At 33.4% G+C, this 24719-nt stretch overlaps 1 protein-coding gene across 1 annotated transcript in view; it reads left to right on the top strand.

Annotated features, from left to right (window-relative positions):
• LOC100375739 (uncharacterized) overlaps positions 1 to 16712 on the top strand; it is a 70592-nt gene extending 53880 nt beyond the window's left edge. Inside the window, exons 32-50 of the mRNA XM_085504084.1 lie at positions 1325 to 1471; positions 1864 to 2108; positions 2761 to 2937; positions 3522 to 3690; positions 4397 to 4612; positions 5059 to 5167; positions 5997 to 6161; positions 6823 to 7100; positions 7622 to 7834; positions 9039 to 9286; positions 9971 to 10160; positions 10520 to 10726; positions 11684 to 11905; positions 12352 to 12549; positions 12749 to 12886; positions 13011 to 13080; positions 13590 to 13820; positions 14557 to 14675; positions 15135 to 16712. Of these exons, the coding sequence (XP_085360210.1) occupies positions 1325 to 1471; positions 1864 to 2108; positions 2761 to 2937; positions 3522 to 3690; positions 4397 to 4612; positions 5059 to 5167; positions 5997 to 6161; positions 6823 to 7100; positions 7622 to 7834; positions 9039 to 9286; positions 9971 to 10160; positions 10520 to 10726; positions 11684 to 11905; positions 12352 to 12549; positions 12749 to 12886; positions 13011 to 13080; positions 13590 to 13820; positions 14557 to 14675; positions 15135 to 15304 (3512 nt within the window). The 3' untranslated portion in view covers positions 15305 to 16712. The remainder of the gene's footprint in view (positions 1 to 1324; positions 1472 to 1863; positions 2109 to 2760; positions 2938 to 3521; positions 3691 to 4396; positions 4613 to 5058; positions 5168 to 5996; positions 6162 to 6822; positions 7101 to 7621; positions 7835 to 9038; positions 9287 to 9970; positions 10161 to 10519; positions 10727 to 11683; positions 11906 to 12351; positions 12550 to 12748; positions 12887 to 13010; positions 13081 to 13589; positions 13821 to 14556; positions 14676 to 15134) is intronic.
• Positions 16713 to 24719: the final 8007 nt, after the last annotated feature.

Genomic DNA, 24719 nt, shown 5'->3' with positions numbered 1-24719 from the left:
TGAATATTCATTGCAAGAAAGCGTGAACTTTACGAATTCGCAGTAATGATTTAGCCAACAAGACGTACTGTAAAATACTTTATTTTCGCTTGGAGTTAATTTTCGCTGAAGGAAAGATTCAGTAAAAATAAAATCCAGTGAATATGCATTTTTTCTTATAGTTTACATTGTCAATAATCAGTGAAAATAAATTTCATACAAAACACCCAATAAGTCTTTTCAGCAAAAATTTAATCCAGCTAAAATAAAGTATTCTACAGTACACTATACTGTCAGACGTAAGTGGGGTCTGATGCCGTTCAGCCGGCGATGGCCTACTCATGCCTACATGTCAGGCTATTGTTTCCAAAGGAAATTATTAATATGAATGGAAGATAACAAATTGGAAAGCATATAATCAGTAGTGAGTGGTCTCATGCATTCATTGCAGTGATAATATATATTATATTCTTTGCATTAAGGTACACCTGAACAATTATACCATGTGTAATTAACAACCTTTAAGGAAATTGGTAGTAAACTGTAAGCATTTTTTTATAAACAGCTAGTAAACTACTAGTATCTTGAAACATTCAACCCTAGCCCATGGTAATATTTTAATAAATTTTAATTTCACTACTAAAAAAGTTTAGTATTTATCATTACCCTTGTGAGTTTATAGAGGAATCTATACCTTGAAAAATATTTGAGTTCAGGAGGAATTTATTTTTGTATATCATTCTGTCTTAAACCTAAATTTAAATTAGTTAAAGATTGACAGAGGCACCAGATAATAATTAAGGCATGGTACAGTGATTATCATGTTTGCACCGGGGAGGTTGCCAGTTTGATCTTCCTGGCTGATTGTCTACTCAGAAGCACAAATTACTATTATTAAATACATAAATTAGTAAATCTGTATGAGAAATAGTGACTGTTCCTATTTACAGTGTTTGTTAATTCTGTAAACTCAGAGATCAACTTTTTTCACTACTCAGTTAAATTTGCATACTCATTTCCATGCTCGTCATCAACTGTAGCCAATGGGATTCTATGCCTACTAAAATACCTGTATCGTCACATACATAAAAGTGTTATTGATAAATTAATGACATTCAAAGGTTTAATAAAAATATTTGTTCGCAATCACAGAACAGGTTTCAGATCTGTACATTGATCTATTGATTTTAGTAATAAATAATTTTTAAAAAACTCACTGATACTATTAAATAACTATTCATGTATTTGTATCCAGTATTTCTTCTAGTAGAAGTGCATATACTTGATTAAAATGAGTCTATGGTCAAAATATGTCATATTTTAATGACTGTCTTTTTTTCCACAGCTATCAATATTCAGATTCCAGCATTTCAACCATCCAGCTATCTCCAATATAACCAGGCTTTCTTCGGGCAGCTCAATGTTCTTCTGTCGTTTAAATCCACATCGACCAATGGAATGCTTCTCTATGCCGTCACTCAGACCCCAACAGGTATGATAAACTGATTTGGAATTTTATCTTCTTTTTTTTTTAAAGATTAAATTTGTCTAGCCTCTGTTATAGTTTTGGTAACACATTGCAGATGTATTTTTAAAATATTTTATTTTCGCTTGGAATTTATTTTGGCTATTTTCGTTAAACGGCCGATATAGGTGAAAATAAAATCTTGTGAAAATGCATTTTTTCATTTATTTTACATTCAACTCGTCAAATATCAGTGAATATAAATTCCATACAAAACACCCAAAAAGTTTATTGAGCAAAAATGAGTTTCAGTTGAAATATACAATGTAGTATTTCATGGCACTCAATTGATTTAACTTTCAAGTTGTGAAAGTTTATGTCCTGGTTTCAACTGTACATTTTTTCCACCTTTTTTTCAGCTGATTACATTGCTATATATCTCCAAGATGGTCGTGTCACTTTCATGATGCAGGTCACCAACCAGGAATCTGTACAGCTGATCAGTCAGCAGAGTTATAACGACAATGCTTTCCATCTAATTAACATAGAACAAGGAAGCGGCAATATTTTTATGAATATTGGAAGTAGTGATAATACGATAGCTCCATACACTGGTTCTGTTATTGCAGGTTTAAGTACTGTGTACTTGGGAGGTTTGCCAGATGTGAGTTAAATAAATTGATTCATTGTGAACTTGACAGTCATGCAAATACATATTTGTTCCACACGACCAAACGTTCTTTGTATAGAAGAAATCTATAGTTTATTGTGAACAGGAGAAACATTTGACACTCAAAGGCTCAATTAGTAGGCAAAGTTTTCATAAAAGCTTCAAATGTTACTTTGTGTCTGAAAATTTAAAAAATGTTAACTATATAATGTAACATAACTTTCCCTTACAGTTTAACTGTGTAAACCAAATAATGTCTCTGCATTTAGTTCTCCACAACCACTAAATATAAAATGTATTCAAAAACAAAACAAATCATTCTGAGACATATATGGTGTTTTTTGAAAATCGCTTGTGGTTTCTTGTGACCCCAATTTTATAATTGCGCATATATACACCTAATACCTGTACAATGTTACACCAATAACCTATATCAGTGTAATCATCCCCTCAGTACCCCCTGGGTACTCAAGTTATGATTTCAGATACATGTAACTTTCTGTAAACATTTTATTTTCATCGCTATTAATTTTTCGCAATTGTGAGGACGAAATGTTTGCCAAAGTCATTGTGTCTGTCTTAAAAATACAAATACTTAGTACAAAACTTTGGAGTGGATTATTCATTTCCTTATTTTTATTTACAGGGTGTCAGTGGCATTAGTATTGACAGTGCCTTCACTGGATGTATAAATGACTTGCAGATTGCAGGACAGTCAGTCGATCTTCTCACTGAATACCTGTATGGTGTGAATATCGATAACTGTTATGTCAGTGTCTGTGAATTAGTCACTTGTAACTACAATGGACAATGCATTGAACTGGTAAGTCATCTTCTTCCAGGTATTACAGTTCAAATGAGCTGTTGCTGGAGCAAAAACCTAGACAATTAGAAAGTAAAAGATACATTGTAGCTGTGGCTAACACATTTTCTAGACTGGAAGTTCCTGGAGATTTGCTAAATTGTTATTTTTAATTGCGAAGAATTTTTGAATTATTATTTTGTCATTGTCCAATTTATAAAATGGCCATCAAAGCAGGGTGCATTGTGAATAATATATCATTATTTCCATTGAAACCTGGAAATCCACATTTTTATTTGCACTTCGTCATTCATTTGTTGGAACTTAATCTATCATCAAGAATTTGTAATGCTTTAAAAATTTCTGATTTTACTTCTGTAAAATTTGTATTAGAAGCAGTGGTTTATAATTAAATGGCACAATGCAACAGAGGGGATGCGGCATCTACACATATGAGAAATGGTGAATTTTTGATTCCAATTGTTTAAAAAGAATGGGTGTGACTTCTATTAGGGATGCGGCTTCTAATTTTACGGTACTGGTAGTTACTTTCTCAGATTAAAAACAACTTTCTGATGAACTAATGTCTGAATGAAATATTTCAGGATGGTACTGGATACAATTGTGAATGCTTTGATGGTTTCTCTGGTCCTGAGTGTGAAGTATCAATATGTCAGAGCAATCCCTGTCAACATGGCGGTACATGTACTGAGAATACAGGAGATGTGCAGTGTCGATGTCCATTAGGATACGCAGGACCTCAGTGTGAAATAGGTATAAATAGTGAATTAAGTCAAATAATTGTTTTATTTTCCAGAATATTGACTGCGACAGTTTGTAGGGTATTACACTATATATAATCTCACTATAACTTATCCATGTCTGAGGGACTTTGTATATCTCTTATAATCACAACTGAAACCAAATGTTTTTAGAACAAAATCAGCCACATACCAACTCAATAATGAGATGCAAAAATCCTATAACACATTCATGTCAATGTCGACCTCTTCCTGCAAGATTAATATTATGGTCATGTGACTAAATCAATCCAATCATTAGGTAGCAACAAAACATTGGGCTAAATATATGCATTGGTTGGTGTGTGTAGATTTCAAGGAAACCTAGCATCGTGTTTTATTTTTTCACCACCATTTCTCCCTTTTCAGCACATTTTCAGAAAATACTGCCATTTATAGTCTGCCCTTTACTTTAAGAGATTGGGACAAAAATGGTTAAAATATTTTGAGTGAAAACTGAAAATTAGAGCTCATTTACATAGTGCATATCATTCAAAGTTTAGCATGGAATGTCACTGACATGGTGTGATAAATATCATGATGGATATTATCATTTTATCTGTGTTTTGCAAACGATTCACAGAGAAAAAAACAATTTGTGTGAAGGTTTTATACAGTAAAAGTTAACCAGCAATTCTCACTGCATAGTAGTTTACAACATTTCAATTTTTTATTTTCAGTGACATCATTCAGTATTCCTTCTTTCAATGGTAACTCCTTTATTAAGTATCCATTGCCACCTGATAACCCAGTCTTAGATACATTATCGATATCCATAAAGTTCCGTGCAGAGCAACCTGATGGTTTGTTGTTGTTCAGCATACAAGATAACATAGCGGGAGATTTCTTTGCTTTGTCGTTGGTGGACAGTCAAGTGGAGTTTGAATTCAATCTTGGTATGTAGATCATCGTGAGCTTTCATAACCTACATGAATGCTGGCGTTGTGTTTGCTTTATCATAATTGCTTGTGTTTTATGATTAAAATGACTTGTCAGTATTGGTTACTTGGAGAGATGATTAACTCAGAATGGTAGACCTGTAATGACAAGCAAAACAAGCTTTTTATTTTTATTTTTTTGGAGATAAATATAGGAACCAATAGAACAAATATGAAAACTTTTTTTTTGTCTGAGATGGTATGAAATGTTATTAGGGGAGAGTAGCTGGTGAAGATTGATATTTTGCATAAAAGCTTCGGCTTCTTCACTTTGACCTAAGTTTTTGATGATGCATGTTATGCACAGATTATTTTTTATGAAGCTAAAATATTTAGTGCATACGTTATGAACTGTGTTCATCATGCAATTATTTTTTCCTTTTCTGTATACATATATACTATAGGTGGTGGTACTGGTCGTGTTACCAGTGATCCAGTACCGTTGAATGTATGGATAGATGTCACAGTTGATAGGAATGGAAATTCAGCTACTTTAACAGTGCAGGGACAAAGGTAAATAATTATAATCTTGTTGCATTGAGGATAGATACTACTGTAAAATCTGTATTAGAAGTCGCAACTTCTATTAAAATGGTACAATGCAACAGAAGGGATGCAGCTTCTATTAGAGCATCTACTCATATGGGGTAAATGATGAATGTTTGGGTCTCAATTGTTCAAAAAGTATGAGTGCAACTTCTATTAGGGATGCAGCTTCTAATAGAGATTTAACAGTAGTAGGTATGAGATCTCAGTGGTGAAGTAAATTGTCTCTGCATGCTCTTTATAGTAATACCTATCTCAATCAGAGGCCTTTTTTGCATCCAGGGTCTAAACTCAGTGTTGTACAGTGGAATTATAGGAAACCATTACTCGTATTGCTTTACAAAGCTGATGGATGCAGCTAATGATACTTATATTTTCTTCTACTGCCAGTCTAAAGAAAATAACTTTAGTTATTATTCACAGTTGTTTGATAAATTTTGAATCAATACAACAATAATTTGTAATTGATGATAAATTGTGGTTTATATTGTCCATCCACAAAAGAGAGTATTAACTCTTTAAACTTTATAGTCCAACCAAAGATTTTGTACAAGATTTTGCACATTTCTATATATTTTTTGATAATTTCTAAAATAAAATGGCCTAAATGGACACAATTTTTCCATTCCCAGTTCTGATAAAAAAAATTATATAAAATAAAAATGGAATAATGTTTTGTCTGGGTGGAATGATCAATTACATCATTTCTATATATTATACATTGCGTCATAACATTCCACTACACTAATGAAGTTGAACCATTGTATTCCTTAATCTATTGTATCTATTGTCACAGTCCTAAAGTTGGTACGTCTTCCGGGTTACTGACATCACTCAATGTTAATCCAGAGGTGTACATGGGTGGTAGTGATGACATGACAGCGCCCTCAGTCAGAGCTGGTATATCAAGTGGTTTTTATGGATGTATACTAACATTGACAATACAGGGATATCTATATGGGTGAGTAATGCATCATTAAGTATTAACTGTAAAAACTTTCACTCGTAAAAGTTTGACCATGTAATTATTTTGGCAGATTTTTGTAAAATTTTCTAAAATTCTGACTAATCACAAAATTGTATTTTTTTGGTTCTTCAAACTTTTTGTCGATCTTAGAATTTTTTTCTTGGACCTATGGTTATATAAAAACACCATTTAGGGACAGTATTCAGTGTTACACCAATGGAAGAATCAATAAATATTCATCTAGACTGACATACACATGAAAAATAACTAAATTTGCATAGTTCTAAAACCATTGCGTATTATCCAGACATGATACAGTTATTTATGTAAACTTCACTTTTAAAACAATAGGTATTGAAATAGTTTTTACAGCTTTCATAATGGTAACTTAAATCTTTTCTATGGTGTTGATCACTGATTTTTACTCTGAAAATTTGACCAAATTTGTCAAGATGTCAACAGGATTTTGTTTTCCGCAATTCTGACCAGTGTAAATAAAACACAGAATGATATAATAGGATCTGTTACCAAACCACTTTCTACACAAAAATAAATTGAATCGTTTTGATAAGGTTCATTTTAACACAGCACTCCATTAGTGTAGACAAAATTCAAGCAAGCTTAAACTTTTTTCTTTTTATTCTGTTTCTACTAGAACCTTAGATGCCATTAGTGGTGCCAACGTAGGCCAATGCGACACCAGTTTGTGTGACGCTGAACCCTGTCTAAATGGCGGCACGTGTGTGTCCGAGGCTTATTCGTATTCATGTCAGTGTCCCATTGGATACATTGGAAATGATTGTGCAATGACTTCAGATAACTGTGCGGGTAATACTCAGTGTGCAGATGGATCAACGTGTGTCTCTACGATGGATGGATTTATGTGCGTTTGTCCTTCAGATAAGACTGGACAATACTGTGAACTAGATCAAGGTGAGATTATACAAGTATACATGAAAGCAATACAGCCATTGTGCCCTCTGCCAACACATAGTATAGGTGAACCGTGGTTAGCTTTCAGTCAGTTGTATTTTCATCACATGCTGCACTATTGCCAAGTCTGATTTAAACAAAAGAAAGTATTCGAATGTGACGTAAATATAATATGACGCCCATTTTACAAGACACAGTTGAATATGCCCTGAACACTTTCAAACATATCGGTACATGTTTGGCAGATAAATTCTATTGTTTTCACAGCCAGGCGTATAATGATATTCTTTCAAAATTGTCCGTAGATAGTGTCAAGGTTTGGTCCGATATCACTTATTCAAACTCGTCACCATTCAACTGTTTGTAATCATTGTATTAGGAAAACTGCACATAATGATAGGAGAAAAAACAATATTTGATGAACTAAAACAAATATCATGGGCTCTGTTTTAAAAATCATATCGACAGCTATTTGTATTTAAAGTCTATTCTTCTCATCATGTTGACTTTCTAATATGCAGATCTATCTGATATCATTCCGGAATTTTATGGTGATTCGTATTTGATGTTCGCACCACCACCTAATATCAATGATGAGCTGTATATAATGGTTCGCGTCAGACCTGTTGATGCCAATGGTTTGATATTGTACTTGACAGAGACAGACCCAACTATCCCAGATTTCTTCTCACTTGGTTACTTAGAAACCAGATTCCAAGTTCGGCTAGATCTTGGTAAGGGTTATTTTTGTTGTATCAATTTAAAAATTTACCAGATGTCATAAAGTAAGATTTGTGATTAAAAAAAAAAACGTTTTTCAAAAAAAAAGCTTTTTTCCCCCCCAGACTGGCAGTCGTATGGTTAAATGCTTCATGTTAGTTACATTGTTAGCTGCATGTAATGTAATGGTTTCCCATGATTCCACTGTGCAATACTGGGTTTAGACCTTGGATGCAAAAGACTTTTTAGATCTTGTTGGGAGTGAGAGAGCCACAAGAATTTTTTTGAATACTGCTTCATTTTCTCTCGTCATCATGTTCACTGTTCAACTGAAATATGTAACCATGATAATTGAAGCAGAGGACACCATGATTTGAAGGAAATGAAACACCATTTGAGGGAAACTATCTCTTACTCTCAACATGATCTTAACTGCCATTTTACACTGAGGCTTATTGCCTCATCTTTGTTGAACTTTTGTTTCAATATTTTCAATTTCTTTTTTTTTTCACAAATTTTTTAAAAACTGAAGAAGCAATAAGTGTGGCCATTGTTAATTGGATATATCATGATTTGTATTTTTTCTTTGACTTTGTCTTCAGGTAATTTACTAAATATCCAGTGTTCAGCATCATGTGTTGCCACATTCTTGTTGAACAGGGATAACAAAATAGATTAGGACTCTGCATGTATATAATAAATCAAAATGGCCACTGTTCTTTAAAGTGTGGGAGCCTGCATTGTCAAACTCAGCACAAAAACAAATTGAACTTTAAAAAAATGTCGAAAAATTCCAATTAGTTTGCATTTGTCAAGCTATCTTGATGCATATTTGTTTTCACATAATTCATACGCATGTTGTATGTCATGTCATCTATGCTGCTCCACACAGTAGTAATATGGCTTTAGATCTAGTGAAGAATACGTTTTTTGTCACAGGATTAGCAAATTTGTTCAAATTAAAATGGCATCAGAATGATAGTGGTCTTTGACAGTGGATGTTTTTTAGACCATTACTCTGTTCTGGGATTACATCAAGCCTCTAAAAGGATTTATTTTCATTTATATTTGACTAGATTTGTAGAAACATGATTTTGAGACAGCTGTATTGCCTATTAAAACTTAAGTTAAGAAAATGCTGCACAAACATTTTAGCAGGAACTGATTAAACAAAATGGTAGTTTGATTTATATTTGTATCATCACTATTTATCTATAGGTTCATACACAGGCAGGATAACCAGCTACGAAACAACTCTCAATGAGTGGCACACCATTACAGTAATCCGTATTGGAAAGTTTGTAACATTAGAAGTTGATGGACAGTCATTCTCAGGTCAAGCAGAAGGTATATCAGTTGGACTCTCAGTGAATACTATGTACATTGGTGGTGTGCCTGATTTTAGTGCAGTAAATAATGATATGGGATTTTTCACAGGGTTTCAAGGCTGCATTCAAGATTTACAGGTAAATATTAAATTCTGAGTATCACCAAGCAGATATGAATTCTTTGAACAACATAATCTATTTAAGTCACCATTCACAAAATTTAGTAAATGATAATCATGTTCAACATGGAAAATTACATTAAAATTTGCAAAATTTGGGCATGAACAATTATACCATTCATAGTTGTAATGATTTTGGTTTGGAACAAGTAGACAAGACAAGATGTCTACTTTGAAAACATGATGAGGGCTCAAAGGTTATATACAACATGGAGATGTATGTTTGCTGATCATACAGAATCTAGACTGACATTATAAGCATTCTAAACACAACAGTGCATAGAATTGATTGTAAGATTGATTCTAAATAGGTATCATGAATCACTTTTTTCAGAGGGCTGTAGGAGAGCCCTCTGGAACTTGCTTTTGCTGGCAAAACGTTTACTACCGGTAGTTCAGTTTTGAAATGACTGCATATTATCTTGCACATGTGTGCAAATATATATCATACTGTGATTTCTGGCATCCACCTTAAAATGCTAGATAATACATGTAGTATTGATTGCATGTGATTGATGTAAATGTATCAAGGTTAAATGTACCAAGGGTACTTCATTTAGAGTGGTGATTCACTGTTTATATTCAACTTTTTTTGTGTTTTTATTTGTTTCTCTCCAATTATCCTGCATATTTATATTTCTAGATTGGTGGTACTAGTCTCATGGATACTGTCAAATGGCAGGATTCATTAGAAGGGACCGATGTAGGATACTGCTCTACAACTCCTTGCTCTTCTGGCCCTTGTCAGAATGAAGGTGAATGTGTTACACTTACTGATGACACATTTCAGTGCGTGTGTCAAGTTGGCTGGACTGGAACACTATGTACAGAAGGTGGGCTATTAGCATAAGATTAAAACATCACTGGGTATAGTACATACTGGGTATCAGAATGTTATATGAAGTCAAGATTATGCCTTAGAGCCATGCATCCCTGATAGGTTTTGGTGCTAGTTCTGCATAAGTCCATATTCAAAACAAAACATGTCTAAAAAAGATGCCATTGAAATTAGAAAAGTTGTCATGACATTCATCCACTGAACTTGGATTTAAAATGTGCAAACAAAAATGATGATAATTTAGAGAACTCTGCATACAAATGGCTCAAAGTAGTAGACACATAATTATTGAATTTACATATCACAAACTGTAACTCAGGACATCACAATCGAATCATTTCTGTTTTGTTACAGTTGTCACTATCTCCACACCTTCCTTTAATGGAAACTCTTATCTGGGTTTCCAATCTATTCTGATGAGAATGACAGTGATTGACATTCAACTTGAATTCAAAGCGGTCAATGCTGATGGTATCCTGTTATGGAACAGTTTATTTAATGATTTTATCACTATCGGATTGGCTGGAGGCAAGCTGTACTTTGTCTTTGACCTCGGCTCAGGTAAGTTTTTTTTTTTTTTGATCAATTAGTTCAAATTCATTTGTTGAAAAGTGTAAAAAAAAATTAACAATGTCTTATCAGCGGAAAAAAATATCAACACCACAAATCATTCTCTCAATATTTATGAATTTCACAAATCAAACTGAAATGAGGGACTTTCTCTTGGCTGATGGAATAACATTTCCAAATAGTGTTAATACACGCTGCACTCATTGATTGGTGACTGCCGTTGAAATTTATGAATTTTTATAAAAATCAAGAGATTGGGTAAATAGTATCTAGTGATAACAATCTACATTGACAGAAAGTGCCGAAATAAAATGATCACAAAAGCTGCTATCTCTCTATCAGTTTTCCTCGCAACATTGTAATATTTCTTAAAAGATTGCCATCAGTGTTTTTTGTTGTCTTTGCCTACAACTGTTGGAAAGTAAACACACTTGTTTGCATATCAAATGTCAATGTTTAACGAGAGTTCTCAAATTTGAAATGAAATTCTATATTTGTAGACAAATACTAAATTAAATTCAGTGTGTTCAAATGTAGAATACTCTTAAGATTCAATTATTTAACGTTTTTATATTTCAGACAATTTTTTCAAGCCATATTTAAATATATTTTATCCAAATCCACAAATACCATTTGAAAATAATTTCATTTATTCAGTGTTTGAATCTGAGCGTTTTTACTTCACTTTAGTTATGCATATCCCACATGAGATGATTGTGTCTAGGAGCCTCAGCTTGTTGGTATTGAAAATGTTGAAGCAATAGCAAAAAACTGAAGACAATATTCTGAAAATATTACAATGTTGGAAGTGAAATATTGGTGTTCCTGTCAGTTTGTTTGCTCTCACTGCGGATGTTAGATTTATGATGTTTAGATGTTGCTATATATTTGCATGCCTGTTTTTGGACAACCATTCCCATATAACTTGAATACTTGTTCTGTTAACAGGAGCAGCAGTTGCTGTAAGCAACAATGTAATCTCCCTAAATGAGTGGCACACTATACAAGCGACACGTACTGGAAAGGATGGGACATTAATGATCGATGACGGTGACATGATATCCTCGCAAGCTGTTGGGGGAGCCCAGGAGCTGGATGTAGGTGAGGTTACTTACATTGGTGGAGTACCTGCTTCTATAGATATACCCGCATCTGCCAGAGTTAACAGAGGTAAAAAAACTATTTATAAAATATGTAGTTTCTCGTGTCAAAACTAGTGCCTGTTTCAATTCCTTGTTTTGTTCCTTTTCAGTCTGAGCATGAAGCAGGGGAAATCAAGTAACTTTAATTATTTATTAAAATATGTTGTTTAAATATGTAACATGATAAACGTTTTTAAAAATGTTTTAAATAATAACATTCAAAATTATATTACTTACCTGTCATAGGTACACTCATTTATACATACCTAAGATTTGCTCCACACGCAGGTAAACTAAATCATTTTGTTGGCAATAGTGTAATATACATAATGGGTTCTCTCCAGAGTAATTTAGAGTAGGGGATAGACAATACAGCTTGCTTAGCATAACAATGAATACACTATACATAATTATAACATGTATTGTTTTTTCCCTGGGAGATTACACATGAACATGTATATTATTTTATCACAGGCTACATTGGCTGCATTCGTGATGTTCAGATTCAAGGAAGCTTGATAAATTTATCGGCAGCCAGTGAGGGGAAAGCTGTTGAAGACTGTGCACCATCTATATGTAGTATCCCATCTACATGCCCTGATATAGCACAATGTGTTGAAGATGAGACTGAGCCCAATGGATATCGATGTCAGTGTCCCATTGGCTACACAGGTGAGTTTAGTACCTCAATATTAATCTTGTCAGGGAGCATTTTTATCATAGATATAGAACCAGGGCTATATGCAATGCAGTCTACCAACTTTATTTCAGTACTTTTTCTCATGACACACACCACTGGAGTGAAAACAAAATCTATTCTATATTCAGTATCATCATTTTTTAAAACTACTTCTGACGGTTGATGTTTCAGGAACGGATTGTGATTTGACAACATGCGGAAGTTTAGGAGACATACAATGTGACAATGGAGGAACGTGCTACACCGATGCAACAGGACAGTCACTATGCCTATGTACTTACTTATACAGTGGTCCAACATGCTCAAATGGTAAGTGTTTGTCTCAAGGCATCACTGTAATTCATTCCATGTCTGTCTTATTTTAACTTAGTTGTAGCACCAACAGACTTGTTACACTTGCACATAATGTTGACTGTTTTTTTTTAACTTACAGAGTTGATATTTACTCTACCTTCATTCTCTGGTTTGAGCTACTTAGAATATCCTAAAGAAATCATTGTCAGGTATTTATATTATATATCAGTTATCAATAGAATTTACAATTTCATATTCATACTCCTATACGACCAACATTTGAACAGGTTACCATTTATTTACCGGTACATCGCATTTGAACACTTTTCTTTGTTTTAGTGAATGCAGTTCTGAAGCTATATCTCTGACATTCACTAACTGTTCAGATTCAAATTAACTGTTTTTTACTGCTATTTGCAATGAGGTAATAATGTATTACTGTAAAAGTTGAATGTAAAATATAGGAAAAAAGTTATTTGCTAGATTTTGTTTTCACTGACTCATTCTTTCAGTGAAAATAAATTCCAAGTAATAATGATAATAATAATAATAATAAAATATCACAAGAATACAGAACCAGAATTGCATTGACCACTGTTGGATGTTGATTAAAACGATTACCATACTACCTGTGGGCATATTTTAATCACTGTACATTCACACTTCGCAGAATCATTATATATTCAACATTGCTCTTATTTTCATCAATTTCCTCTAGTGACGGCGATCCAACGGTGAATTCTTTTAACCTAGTACTTCGAGTTGATGATTCATCTCCCAATGCTCTATTACTGTGGAATGGCAAATCATCAACAACCGATTTCATCTCTCTTGGGATCTACAATGGAACGTTGGAGTTCCGATACAACCTTGGTAGTGGCATTGGTCAGGTTGTGGCAGACACAGTTCCCATGGTGGATAATTCTTGGTATAATGTTATAGTACAAAGGTAAGCTTATAGACTTTTCAGATGCAAAATAAATGTTATCAGTATTGTACTACCTTCTTTATTAGAAGCTTAACTTCAATAGAAGTGAAAATAAAATCAATTATTTGATGTTTGCTGAATCAAATAAAATATGACTTATTTTAACCATAGGAACACGTCTGATATTTACACATACACTACTACCAGTGTACTGTGTTTTTCCTTAGACTATTATTTAAGTGTAAATACATTTAATGGGGATGCACTTTCTATTATAGCAATGATCATTTCATAACAGATTTCAAGTGAATTTGCAATTTTGGATTTTGTGGTTATAAATAATAAATTCAATCTTTTTTTTATTTTCAATTACAACACAGTAGTCTACAAGTAATTCTGCTGAAACCATAAACAAAATTACAAAAGTATCAGGCACAATTGCTAAACTTCCTATCACTACTTAGAGTTTTATGTATATCCTCCATACTACAAGGATCATCAAATAAATTCCTAATTTTTGTTTCTTTTAAAACACAATTCTAGTGAGAACACTGCTATTGAGATTGTATTTAATCCATGAATGATGGATCTTCACATTAAGCCCTCAAGTGTTTATATGTAAAATTCTTTTGTTTTTCTATGGTTATTCAACCTCCTAATTTGCATATTCAGCTCTACCAATGGTTTACTATACAGTATGTAAATTAATTGGTCAAGAAAATTAAATTGATTAATTGAATAATATCATTCTTTGCAGAACTCTATTGTCAGCGACGTTGAATGTACTTGATATGACAGGAACTATGTTCACATATAGTTCACAGAGTCCTGGCACCCAGACTGGTCTCAATACAGACGATACCTATCTGTACCTTGGTACGTTCACATACAAAATCAGTGTCTATCCTCAAGCATCTAAATCAGACATTTCTGCAATTCCTCCATGCAAATATAGTTTGTACGCAGAACCTTGTGGAATTCTGATGTTTGTCATTTTGTTTTCAAAAATATTGTTCCAGAACCAAATCTGTTACATGCCTAGGCTGATTGCAATATAAAATGTGTGTAGACATAACACCAAATGTACATTATGTCATCTGAGTGTACATGCATTCGTTTCAGTGTCCAATGCAAGATAGATATTGTTCAAACTTGATACTTACGAAGAAGATTTGAAATTTTCTTATCTGCCAGATTCCGTAAATTGGCAGATGCATTGACATTCTGTAATAAATACATATCATTTGACACACATACTCCTATATATTATAACAATGAAAATAAACTTCATCATGTTACTAGAAATTTGATTTTTTTTCTCGTTATCATCGATAGGTGGCTACAAAGGTGACATTTCTCAGCTGAGTGCAGGCCGATATACGACTGGATTCATAGGATGTTACTCTCAATTCCTGACTTCTCAGAGCTCCACTGGAATATCATCACAGATTGATTTTCAACGTCAGGCTGTTGGTGGCGCTGGTATCATCAACTGTCCGCTATAGATGAGAGTTGTAACATCTGCCCTGATTGAATATTAATCAGCAGCATAGTGGATTTGGACGAATTTTGACCAATCAGGGAATTTTATACTGGGCAGTTAAACAGTGCATTATGAATTTGTATTATATTGTTTTTATAACACTTCCTCTGATTGGTTATGGTATATTCCTAATTTCGTCCAATCATATTGCTGTTCTCAGGTACTCAGATTACTTTCACTAATATAGACAGTATTCTCATACATGTATACAGGTATTTTGATCAAGAGTTGGAAAAAGTAGACAGGTTTTTTTGAGTCACGATATTCTGGTAGTGGCGGTAAATTCAATTAAGAAATAAATTTTCAGTCAATTTATTATAATTTTGTTTGCTGTGATTTATATCATTGTCATGGCAACCAGTGGTTTGTAATTTTTATACAGTATACATGTATGTCAGTAAAAAAATATTTTAAATTTTATACAGTGTTTTTTTATGTGCAGGCAAGAAGGAGAAAATAATTTGATTTGTATGCAATTTGTATCTTTTGTATCACTTAAGTGAAAACAAATCAGTCAACAGTATCTAACAGTACTTATTTCTAGATGTGTGTTTTGCAATTATGTTCAAAAGCATTTCGATTCTCACATAGAAGTGTCCGGAAACTATACAGTGTATTTGGGAACTGTATTTCTTGAGATGCTTTTTAAATTCTAGATTTTTACCGTTACTGTTTTCAAATTTTATCTGTGAACATACAGTTTGTGATCTATTCAAAATATTTGTTGTCAAATTGTCAATACAAGGAACATAACATCCGCTGAATTGTAAATTGTTGATTATACATCTAAACAGTTAGAAATCAACATGGAGTGAAATTGACATGAGTAAAGTACATACATGAGTATTAAATATAATTTATTATACTGTAGTATTGAATTCATTTATATTTATGAAATATGCTTTAATTAATAATAATTGACAAGATTAGCGCCTTAAATTTTGTTCTCAAGTCCTGCTTAGAATTGTAAATACTTTTATTTATTTGAATTTCTCCTGTTTTATATTTGAAAGTTAATAAATAATTACTATGCAAACATTTTTCTGTATATTTTGGTTGCACTGAGAAAGTTTTACCTTCTTTTTTTACACACCTGCTTGGTTTACCCAGATATATTATACATTGCATTTAGTGGATTTTAATAATTATTCTGAATATTTTCACCAAGATTAATCTCCAGTTATTGTATTTTCTGAAGCCTGAACTTATTGTAGTCCTGCTCAAGAACCTAAATTTTATTAGTTGTTTGTTTTTATCCCAGGCTGGGAGGTAAGTTATGCCAATTTTTTTTTGTTTTTTTTTTCAGTTCACATGAAACTCAGTGTATTATTTTTTTATTGTAATAAAGTAAGTTTTAATTATGTTTTAAACTTGTCTGTCCTCTGTGTCTTTTTGTGAAATTTCACGTTCTATATGCCATTGTGAGTCTCACATCGAACAGAACCCGGATGGCCACCTTCCTATAACTCGTAGTGTGACACACTGTGTATTTTGTTATTTTCATATAGATGTAATTAAATTGCCCCTATAAACATTCTTGGTTATTTTTAACTTTTTACTTGTGGTTAACTTATCACAAACCTTACAGAAAATGAACCTGAGAATGAGAGGTTAACAATTGACAGATTGTCTCGTAACTATTTGATAACTTTTATGATAATAGTTGTATTGAGATATATATAATGGTAACTGAGATATATATAATGGTAACTGCTAGAATTATGATTGCAGATACTGTATTGAACGCCACAGCAGTCAACTTGCTAAAATGATGATAAATCTGATATTATTCATTAAACTCTTTCTATTTGTTACTGCTTTATGGTGATATCCTGCTTATTTTTTCAGAAGTAATAACATAAGTAAATTTATATCATTCTTTTACTTTTTTTTTATTTTATTTTTTTTATCTGTTGATTGGTTAGTATATTTCCAACAGAAGTTAATTTATTATTGTTTTTAGTTTGAATTTTATCCTCCATTTTATTAAACTTTCCCTGTATGGAATTTATTTTTACTGATTTTGGACGAGTTGAATGTAAAATATAGGAAAAGGGGCATATTCACTGGAATTTATTTTAACTGAATCATTCCTTCAACAAAAATAGAAAAAAAATAATTCCAAACGAAAATAAAGTATTTTAAAGTATAACATTTTAAATACCGTATGTTTTTATATTGTGTTAATTGGTTGAATTTATTGATAGTTGAATACTTTTATGTAAATTTAGATTTTTTTAATTATTATTTCTAATATTGTACAAGGTTGAGATGTGTGTGACACTCTTAATTGAGGGTGTGACGTGGTACGAATATTTTTGTAATGTTGAACAGCAACAAGATATTCAACACTATCTTTGTTATTTCCGTGACCTTTTACTGTAAGGTCTATGGCTGATGAAAATGAAAATAAAAAGCGTCCAGATTTAGAATAGAATTACTAAAATAGAACAGTTTAAAATTCATGTTCAAACCTGAATAACGCCCCCGGCTTAAATTGCATGAATCATTTGAATATCTAAGTTGTCTAGATATAAACTTATCCAACATTAGTCATTAATCTAGCTAATAATCCCACTAAAAGGAAAAAAATGAATATTCTAAAAAAGATTCCCAGGTTGAGTATGACTACATTACTAAAGGCTATATTATTTGATCACGGGCAGTATTATAAAGACTAATTATATTTGACATTATTAAAGATGACTAATTTTTCTCTCTGAATAATTGTGAATTGTACAGTAAAGACATGACTTCCAAATACTTCATACCCCCCCCCCAAGTTTCCAAGATTATGAAAGAGGAGTCGATTTGTTTTTATTAGATGTCTTTCTAGTTATAGTTGAAAGCAAGCTTCAAGAGTTTCAATGAAAATGATGTAACAATATTTTTATACAAATTACACTATCACTCGAATAAACCCCCAAGAGTCAAAAGTAAAGCTGTGTACTTTTGTAAGAATTAGAATGACACAATAATCTCTTTGTATACTATGAATGTTTACAAATTGAAAAAAGAAAATCAATATCTATTGGAGACAGCACTCAATTATCAATCAAATTGACAGAAAAAGTGATTTTATCAATACAGTATGTTATAACAATCATTACAATAATAAACACATTCTATTTCAAAGAAAAAAATAAGTGGAAATACTATTATGTTTAAATCAGGATGTTGCTTGTGTACGAACTCTGTGCCAATGTCAGAATATGATCTTATATTTGACCGCGGTTACTAGTAACCGTGATTTGACAAAGTAAGGCTTCTGAATAAAATAAGAACTCTTCGAAGAAAGACACAGATGCCGGACGATCGTATGGGGTTTAAGAGCAGTGCTTTTAAATCCGTTATATGTTGGGTATGATATATAAATAACTTTTACATTATGATGGATTAGTTAATTTAAAATAACATTTATGCTCCATTAAGTAATAAATAATTAAATGCATACACCGTAGGCTAATTAATGATCCCCAAGTACCGGTTTTACCTACGGCTTTAACACGTTCAAGGACGTAACCTGATATAGATAATTGAACAGCTATTAGACCACAGTGTTTTGGTATAAAAGACGAAATCCAACATATATTCAAGTCACTTACCGCTACTCTTTGAGTTCACCGAATAAAATTATACAAATGCTGTTTTCAACGTCTTTTTATGTTAAATTTGTCATCTCTATTCAGAATAATGTTGTCCATTTTCACACCACGTCACTGGAACACATCAACTCATGTAAGGAATATTGGTTGTCAAGTGTATTAAATCCCAAAACATAACAGTAATGTTAGAAATACAATTGTTACAACCCTCATTCGACTTAGAATCCAAAACAGGAAATATATAAACTTTTATTTTCCCGAGGAAATATTTTTTTTTTTTAATTCAGTTTTTATTTTTTGCTGTGTCAGTTCAGTTGTGGGACTAAGTTCAGATCATGGCCATTTATTTTTCTGTCTTCTTGCAGTCCGTTAACTCATTATGCAACTTTAGTATGTCTTATGGTGAGCCTATTTTTTCACGTTTTTAGCGGCTAAGTCTAATAATAAGATTAGCATTTGCACTCAATAAATGATGTTTGAACATTTCAACATATTTTGGAACTACTAACAAGTTTATAACTGATAATAGTCACTGTGTAGTATGTCGATCAGTCCTTCATTTGTGTTATACAAATGTATACTATATCTGTATTTGTCCCGTGATGCAATGCGCGAAACACATAAAGCGCGGGTTTTGTATTTCGAGAGGGAGCTGCACGATTGGTTGAAATAATCATCTAATTTGCAAAAAATAATATTCATGAGCAATGCAAAACTCGTCTTTTCAGTAAATTGTGCCAAAAATGCTTTCTGATAGCATGCATGATAGTTCTACATTGAATGATTCTATTGTTACGAGCTGAAAAAATAATCGAAAAACTGATGTAATCTAAAACAGGTTTTTTCTTTAACGTGATCATAGAAAGTTACGAAATTCATGGAGAATGCAGAAGCACGTTTATATTTCACTCTAGTATAACTATTGGCCACACTTACACATTTAGTTTTCAATAACTGTTACAGCAACAAATTACTTAATTAGTGTGCATTTCGAGTAATCACATGATTTTGAACGCAATATATCACTCCAACAAGAAACTAGTAGCGCCAAACAAGTTGTTGCTTGGAGTGTTTTGCAAAATACACAAATTATTCTGTAAAAAAGTCGCTGAAATGATTCCATATATTCTTAAAAGGGGTTATTGCTTTTAAGATGGCGTACGGAAGACTGACGTTAGACGTTCCATCCACATCCGACAGCGACGTCCGATTTGGGTGGAACGTTTCGAAGTCAGTCGTCCGTAGCCAATCTTCAAAGCGACAAGAACCGTTTCATGAACATATGAAATAATTTCTTAACAGCATAATTTTCAACGACATATAGAAACATCACATGGAAATGTTCAAGGTCAAAAATTATGTCTATTGCAAAACAATTCAAAAAACAAACAGTTTGACATAATAACATTTTCAATACAGAAAATCAAGAAGTCTGATACATCCGGGCATTTTCTTTACCATTTCCATTTCGATATTTAGGGGCCCAAGCCCGTAGGGCTAGGCCCCTACTATTATCGTTCGGTTTTTTCCTCTTTCTTCTTTCTTCCGTAACTTTTTTCGTCAAGCCGTTTGGGAAAACCCCAGTCCCTAATGTTAACTGGTGTACCTGACTTTCACAATGTGATTGGTCAATTCTTTTGGCAACCGTATTAGATTGGAATAAAACCGGAAGTGGCTTTTTGACCACTTTCTGAGGGTCTAGGCGTTCAGATTTTTTATGGTATATAGAACAACTCATGTGTAATAGATATCAGTAATAACAACTTTAGCGGTCACGTGACTTTTTCCGCCATGATTGTTCTCAAAAAACGGTAAAAAAACACAATCTTCTTTTTCAGAACCACTTGGCAAAATGCTCTCCAATACGGTGTTTTATCATCAATACATGACACGCATTTCAGTTTGAAAAAAATGATTTTGATTGGTCACATGGTTTGGCCGCCATTTTGGTTTTCTTACAAACAGGAAGTAGTTTTTTACTTATTCTACAATTGCGTGATTTTTTTTTTCATTTGCTATATTGCATCTCTATGCTGAACTCTTTCAAAATGTTTTTAAAAAATCAGATCAGTCACGTGGTTTGGTCGCCATCTTGGATTTTAGGCAAAATTTACCAAACGTTTAGGCGTTTATTTCTTAATGGTGCTTCAAAAGATCTACTGGATGTTTTTATATATAACATGCCTGGCCATAGCTTCATATGAGAAAAATAATATAATTTTGATTAGTCAAGTAGTTTGGCCGCCATCTTGGATTTGTTGAAAATAGAAATTATGCAATTACATGTTTTGTATCAGTCCGATTACTCTCAAATTTTGTACGTGCATTTGTGTCTTTAGATACATCATTTTGCCCAAATAGGACACTGCTAGACCACGTGGTCGGGCGCCCATGGGGTGGGGGCTTCTAACCTCATTAATATGCATAACTGTTATATCTCAAGTACTGTCACGGTTGAAGTTGGGAAGTTGACACCTGTAGTATTATGCTGATGTTGAACAAGAGATTTGATTAAAACAACAGATGGCCATATATGGTCATGTGAACTCATTAATATGCATAACTGTCATATCTGAAACACTTTGCAGAACAGGACATGTAACCAGGGTCATAATGAAGACATCAAACAAAGGATGTAACTAACATAAAAGATTACTGTAAATGATTATATAATCTCATTAATATGCATAAGCACATGGCTCATTATGTATTTGGAAAACCATGTCTTGATAACCAAACAAGGTAAATACATGGAACAAACTGCATTTCGACCTAATGGTACAGATCATTGAAACTAGCCCTAAGGGCAATCAGTGACGTCATTAATTATGAAACAGAATCCTGTTAGCTTGGGTCCCGATGAATATTTACGAAGCTCAGTTACTGCATTGTTTTCACTGCGATTTAGCACAATGAAGGATTAAACTGTCTCTTGGAAATATGTTTGTAATTATTTTTCTTTTGTTCCATTAAAATGGCAGAAAACAACAATGCAAATTATTAAAATTGAGACTCCCATAAATTTGCCTCTTTGAAAAAATAAATGATATTATGATTTACATGGTTGCTACTATATTAATTTATGTAATATCTAATGCTTACGACCTTTGATGGAGAAAGGTGAGGTTTACAGAAAATATAATAATTGTTGACGATTATTCGGTGAAGAAGTTCAAATGTGTCTCTCTCGGTCAGCATGCATTTCAATAGGTAAGTTTTCAACCATTGCATTGTCAGAAATGGATAATAGAATCTGGTCAAGTAGGGATTTCCTGTCTATCCCATTGCAGTGACTATAATTACATGCAAAATTATTCGAGACAACGGATGATGTCATAGACTTTAAAGGTCTTTTGTTTAGTATAATTGAGAGTTTACTGTTATGTTAAGTACTTCACTACTTGGGGTTGAATACAAAATGTATAATAAGGTTAATGAATGTCAATAAGTAATATGCGATGTAATAACCATATTTTCATTGACAATATGGCACATTCTGGTCGGCGCATGATTTATTGGATGATCGTCGACCATAAAAGTACTGAACAATGTAATTACATTGTAAATCTGATTGTATAATTGCCGACGATGATCACAAAACACCTCCACGAAAGGCAATAGCCAGTATTATAATCAGGCATACTTATTTTATTTTTAATGTAAAGAAATGTAACATTGTGTTACAAAAGGTGAGCGTAGGGTGATATTTGTTCTTATAGTAAACATATAAAAATGCAGTGAAATATCAAAAACGTTTCTAAAATTTTGTAGGTGTCAGAACCTATTAGCATCTCAACATAGGGTTGTCAGAATATAGGGATGTCAGAACATAGGGGTGTCGGAATGTGGGGATGTCGGAACATAGGGATGTCGGAACATAGAGGTGTCGAAACATGGGGATGTCGGAACATAGGGGTGTCGGACTATAGGGATGTCGGAATATAGGGGTGTCGGAATATATGGGTGTCATATATAGGGATGTCGGGATATAGGGATGTCGGAATATAGGGGTGTCGGAAAATAGGGGTGTCGGAACATATATAGGAGTGTCTGAATATAGGGATGTCGGAATATAGGGGTGTCGGAATATATGGGTGTCATATATAGGGGTGTCGGGATATAGGGATGTCAGAACATAGGGGTGTCGGAACATAGGGGTGTCGGAACATAGGACTGTCGGAACATAGGTATGTCGGAATATATTGCGGCAATATCGTTCCGAAATATATTAAATATAGTAAACAGATAAAAATGCAGTGAAATATCAAAAACGTTTCTAAAATTTTGTAGGTGTCAGAACCTATTAGCATCTCAACATAGGGTTGTCAGAATATAGGGATGTCAGAACATAGGGGTGTCGGAATGTGGGGATGTCGGAACATAGGGATGTCGGAACATAGAGGTGTCGAAACATGGGGATGTCGGAACATAGGGGTGTCGGACTATAGGGATGTCGGAATATAGGGGTGTCGGAATATATGGGTGTCATATATAGGGATGTCGGGATATAGGGATGTCGGAATATAGGGGTGTCGGAAAATAGGGGTGTCGGAACATATATAGGAGTGTCTGAATATAGGGATGTCGGAATATAGGGGTGTCGGAATATATGGGTGTCATATATAGGGGTGTCGGGATATAGGGATGTCAGAACATAGGGGTGTCGGAACATAGGGGTGTCGGAACATAGGACTGTCGGAACATAGGTATGTCGGAATATATTGCGGCAATATCGTTCCGAAATATATTAAGCAAGACCCCCGTCCATGTTTAGCCGCCAATTCTAGCTCTAGATGATATTTAGATTGTCTAAATATCCCAATATATCTGTGTTTATCACATTTAGATAAATATAGCTCCATAGACAATACATATAGACAAGCTACAATACTATTAGAAAGATATAATGCTGCATCTAACTTCTATACAAGGTATAATACTCTTAGTGTATCTGGTTGGCTCAGCTCATTTGTGTTGTGCGTTTTGTCGAGCTTAAAAATCGCTCGAACGAGCGCATCCCTGTTCTCAAAACCATGGCTGTATAACAAAACAGACATACATACTTCTGAAAGTATACCGATTTCCGACATCTGCAGAACGCCTAATAGAGTTGTTGTCACCACCGAACTTTGTGCCAAACTCGGGCACCGGATAATCGATACCGTTTTCCAGTTCTTTGCCGACTAGGGGTAGACCATTTGAAATTCTGGGTTTGGGCATTCACATTTACACTGCAAAAAATGTGTGTTTTGGTAACACAATTGCGAATTTAATCTCTCGAAATGCCAACAAATATTCTCTCTTGACGCAATGTCACACTTTCACTCCGATATACATAATAATAGAATCAGTTCTTGTACCACATTTACGTAACCAGGGAGTATGGTGAAATAAACAAATACCCTTAAACAGATGCAAACAGATGCATTAAATGTGGATCACATTTTAAGTAATCCACTGACCAGAAACTATTTTGTTTAATATTAAATGTTGGAGTATTCAGTATATGGGCTGCAAGAGCAAAAGTAACATAAAGAAGACATGTAAGATTCAAATTACGAATATTCGAAATTATTAGCTACCGAGAATGTGAAAATTAAATTATCCCAGGAATGAAATAACATGCGATACAAATGTGTTCTACAAAAACGACCACTAGATAGTGTCACAGATCAGAGGAGTGGCCACGCACACGGGAGCATACAATGAATTGTGATGACAATGTGCATACAGTTAACTAAGCTATTTTATTCTCTAAACCTCATTAACAGA

The sequence above is a fragment of the Saccoglossus kowalevskii genome, chromosome 9 (assembly GCF_978046115.1).
Source record: "Saccoglossus kowalevskii chromosome 9, keSacKowa6.1, whole genome shotgun sequence".
In the NCBI taxonomy this organism is placed as follows: Eukaryota; Metazoa; Hemichordata; class Enteropneusta; family Harrimaniidae; genus Saccoglossus; species Saccoglossus kowalevskii.
This window is presented reverse-complemented; position numbering and strand designations above follow the sequence as displayed.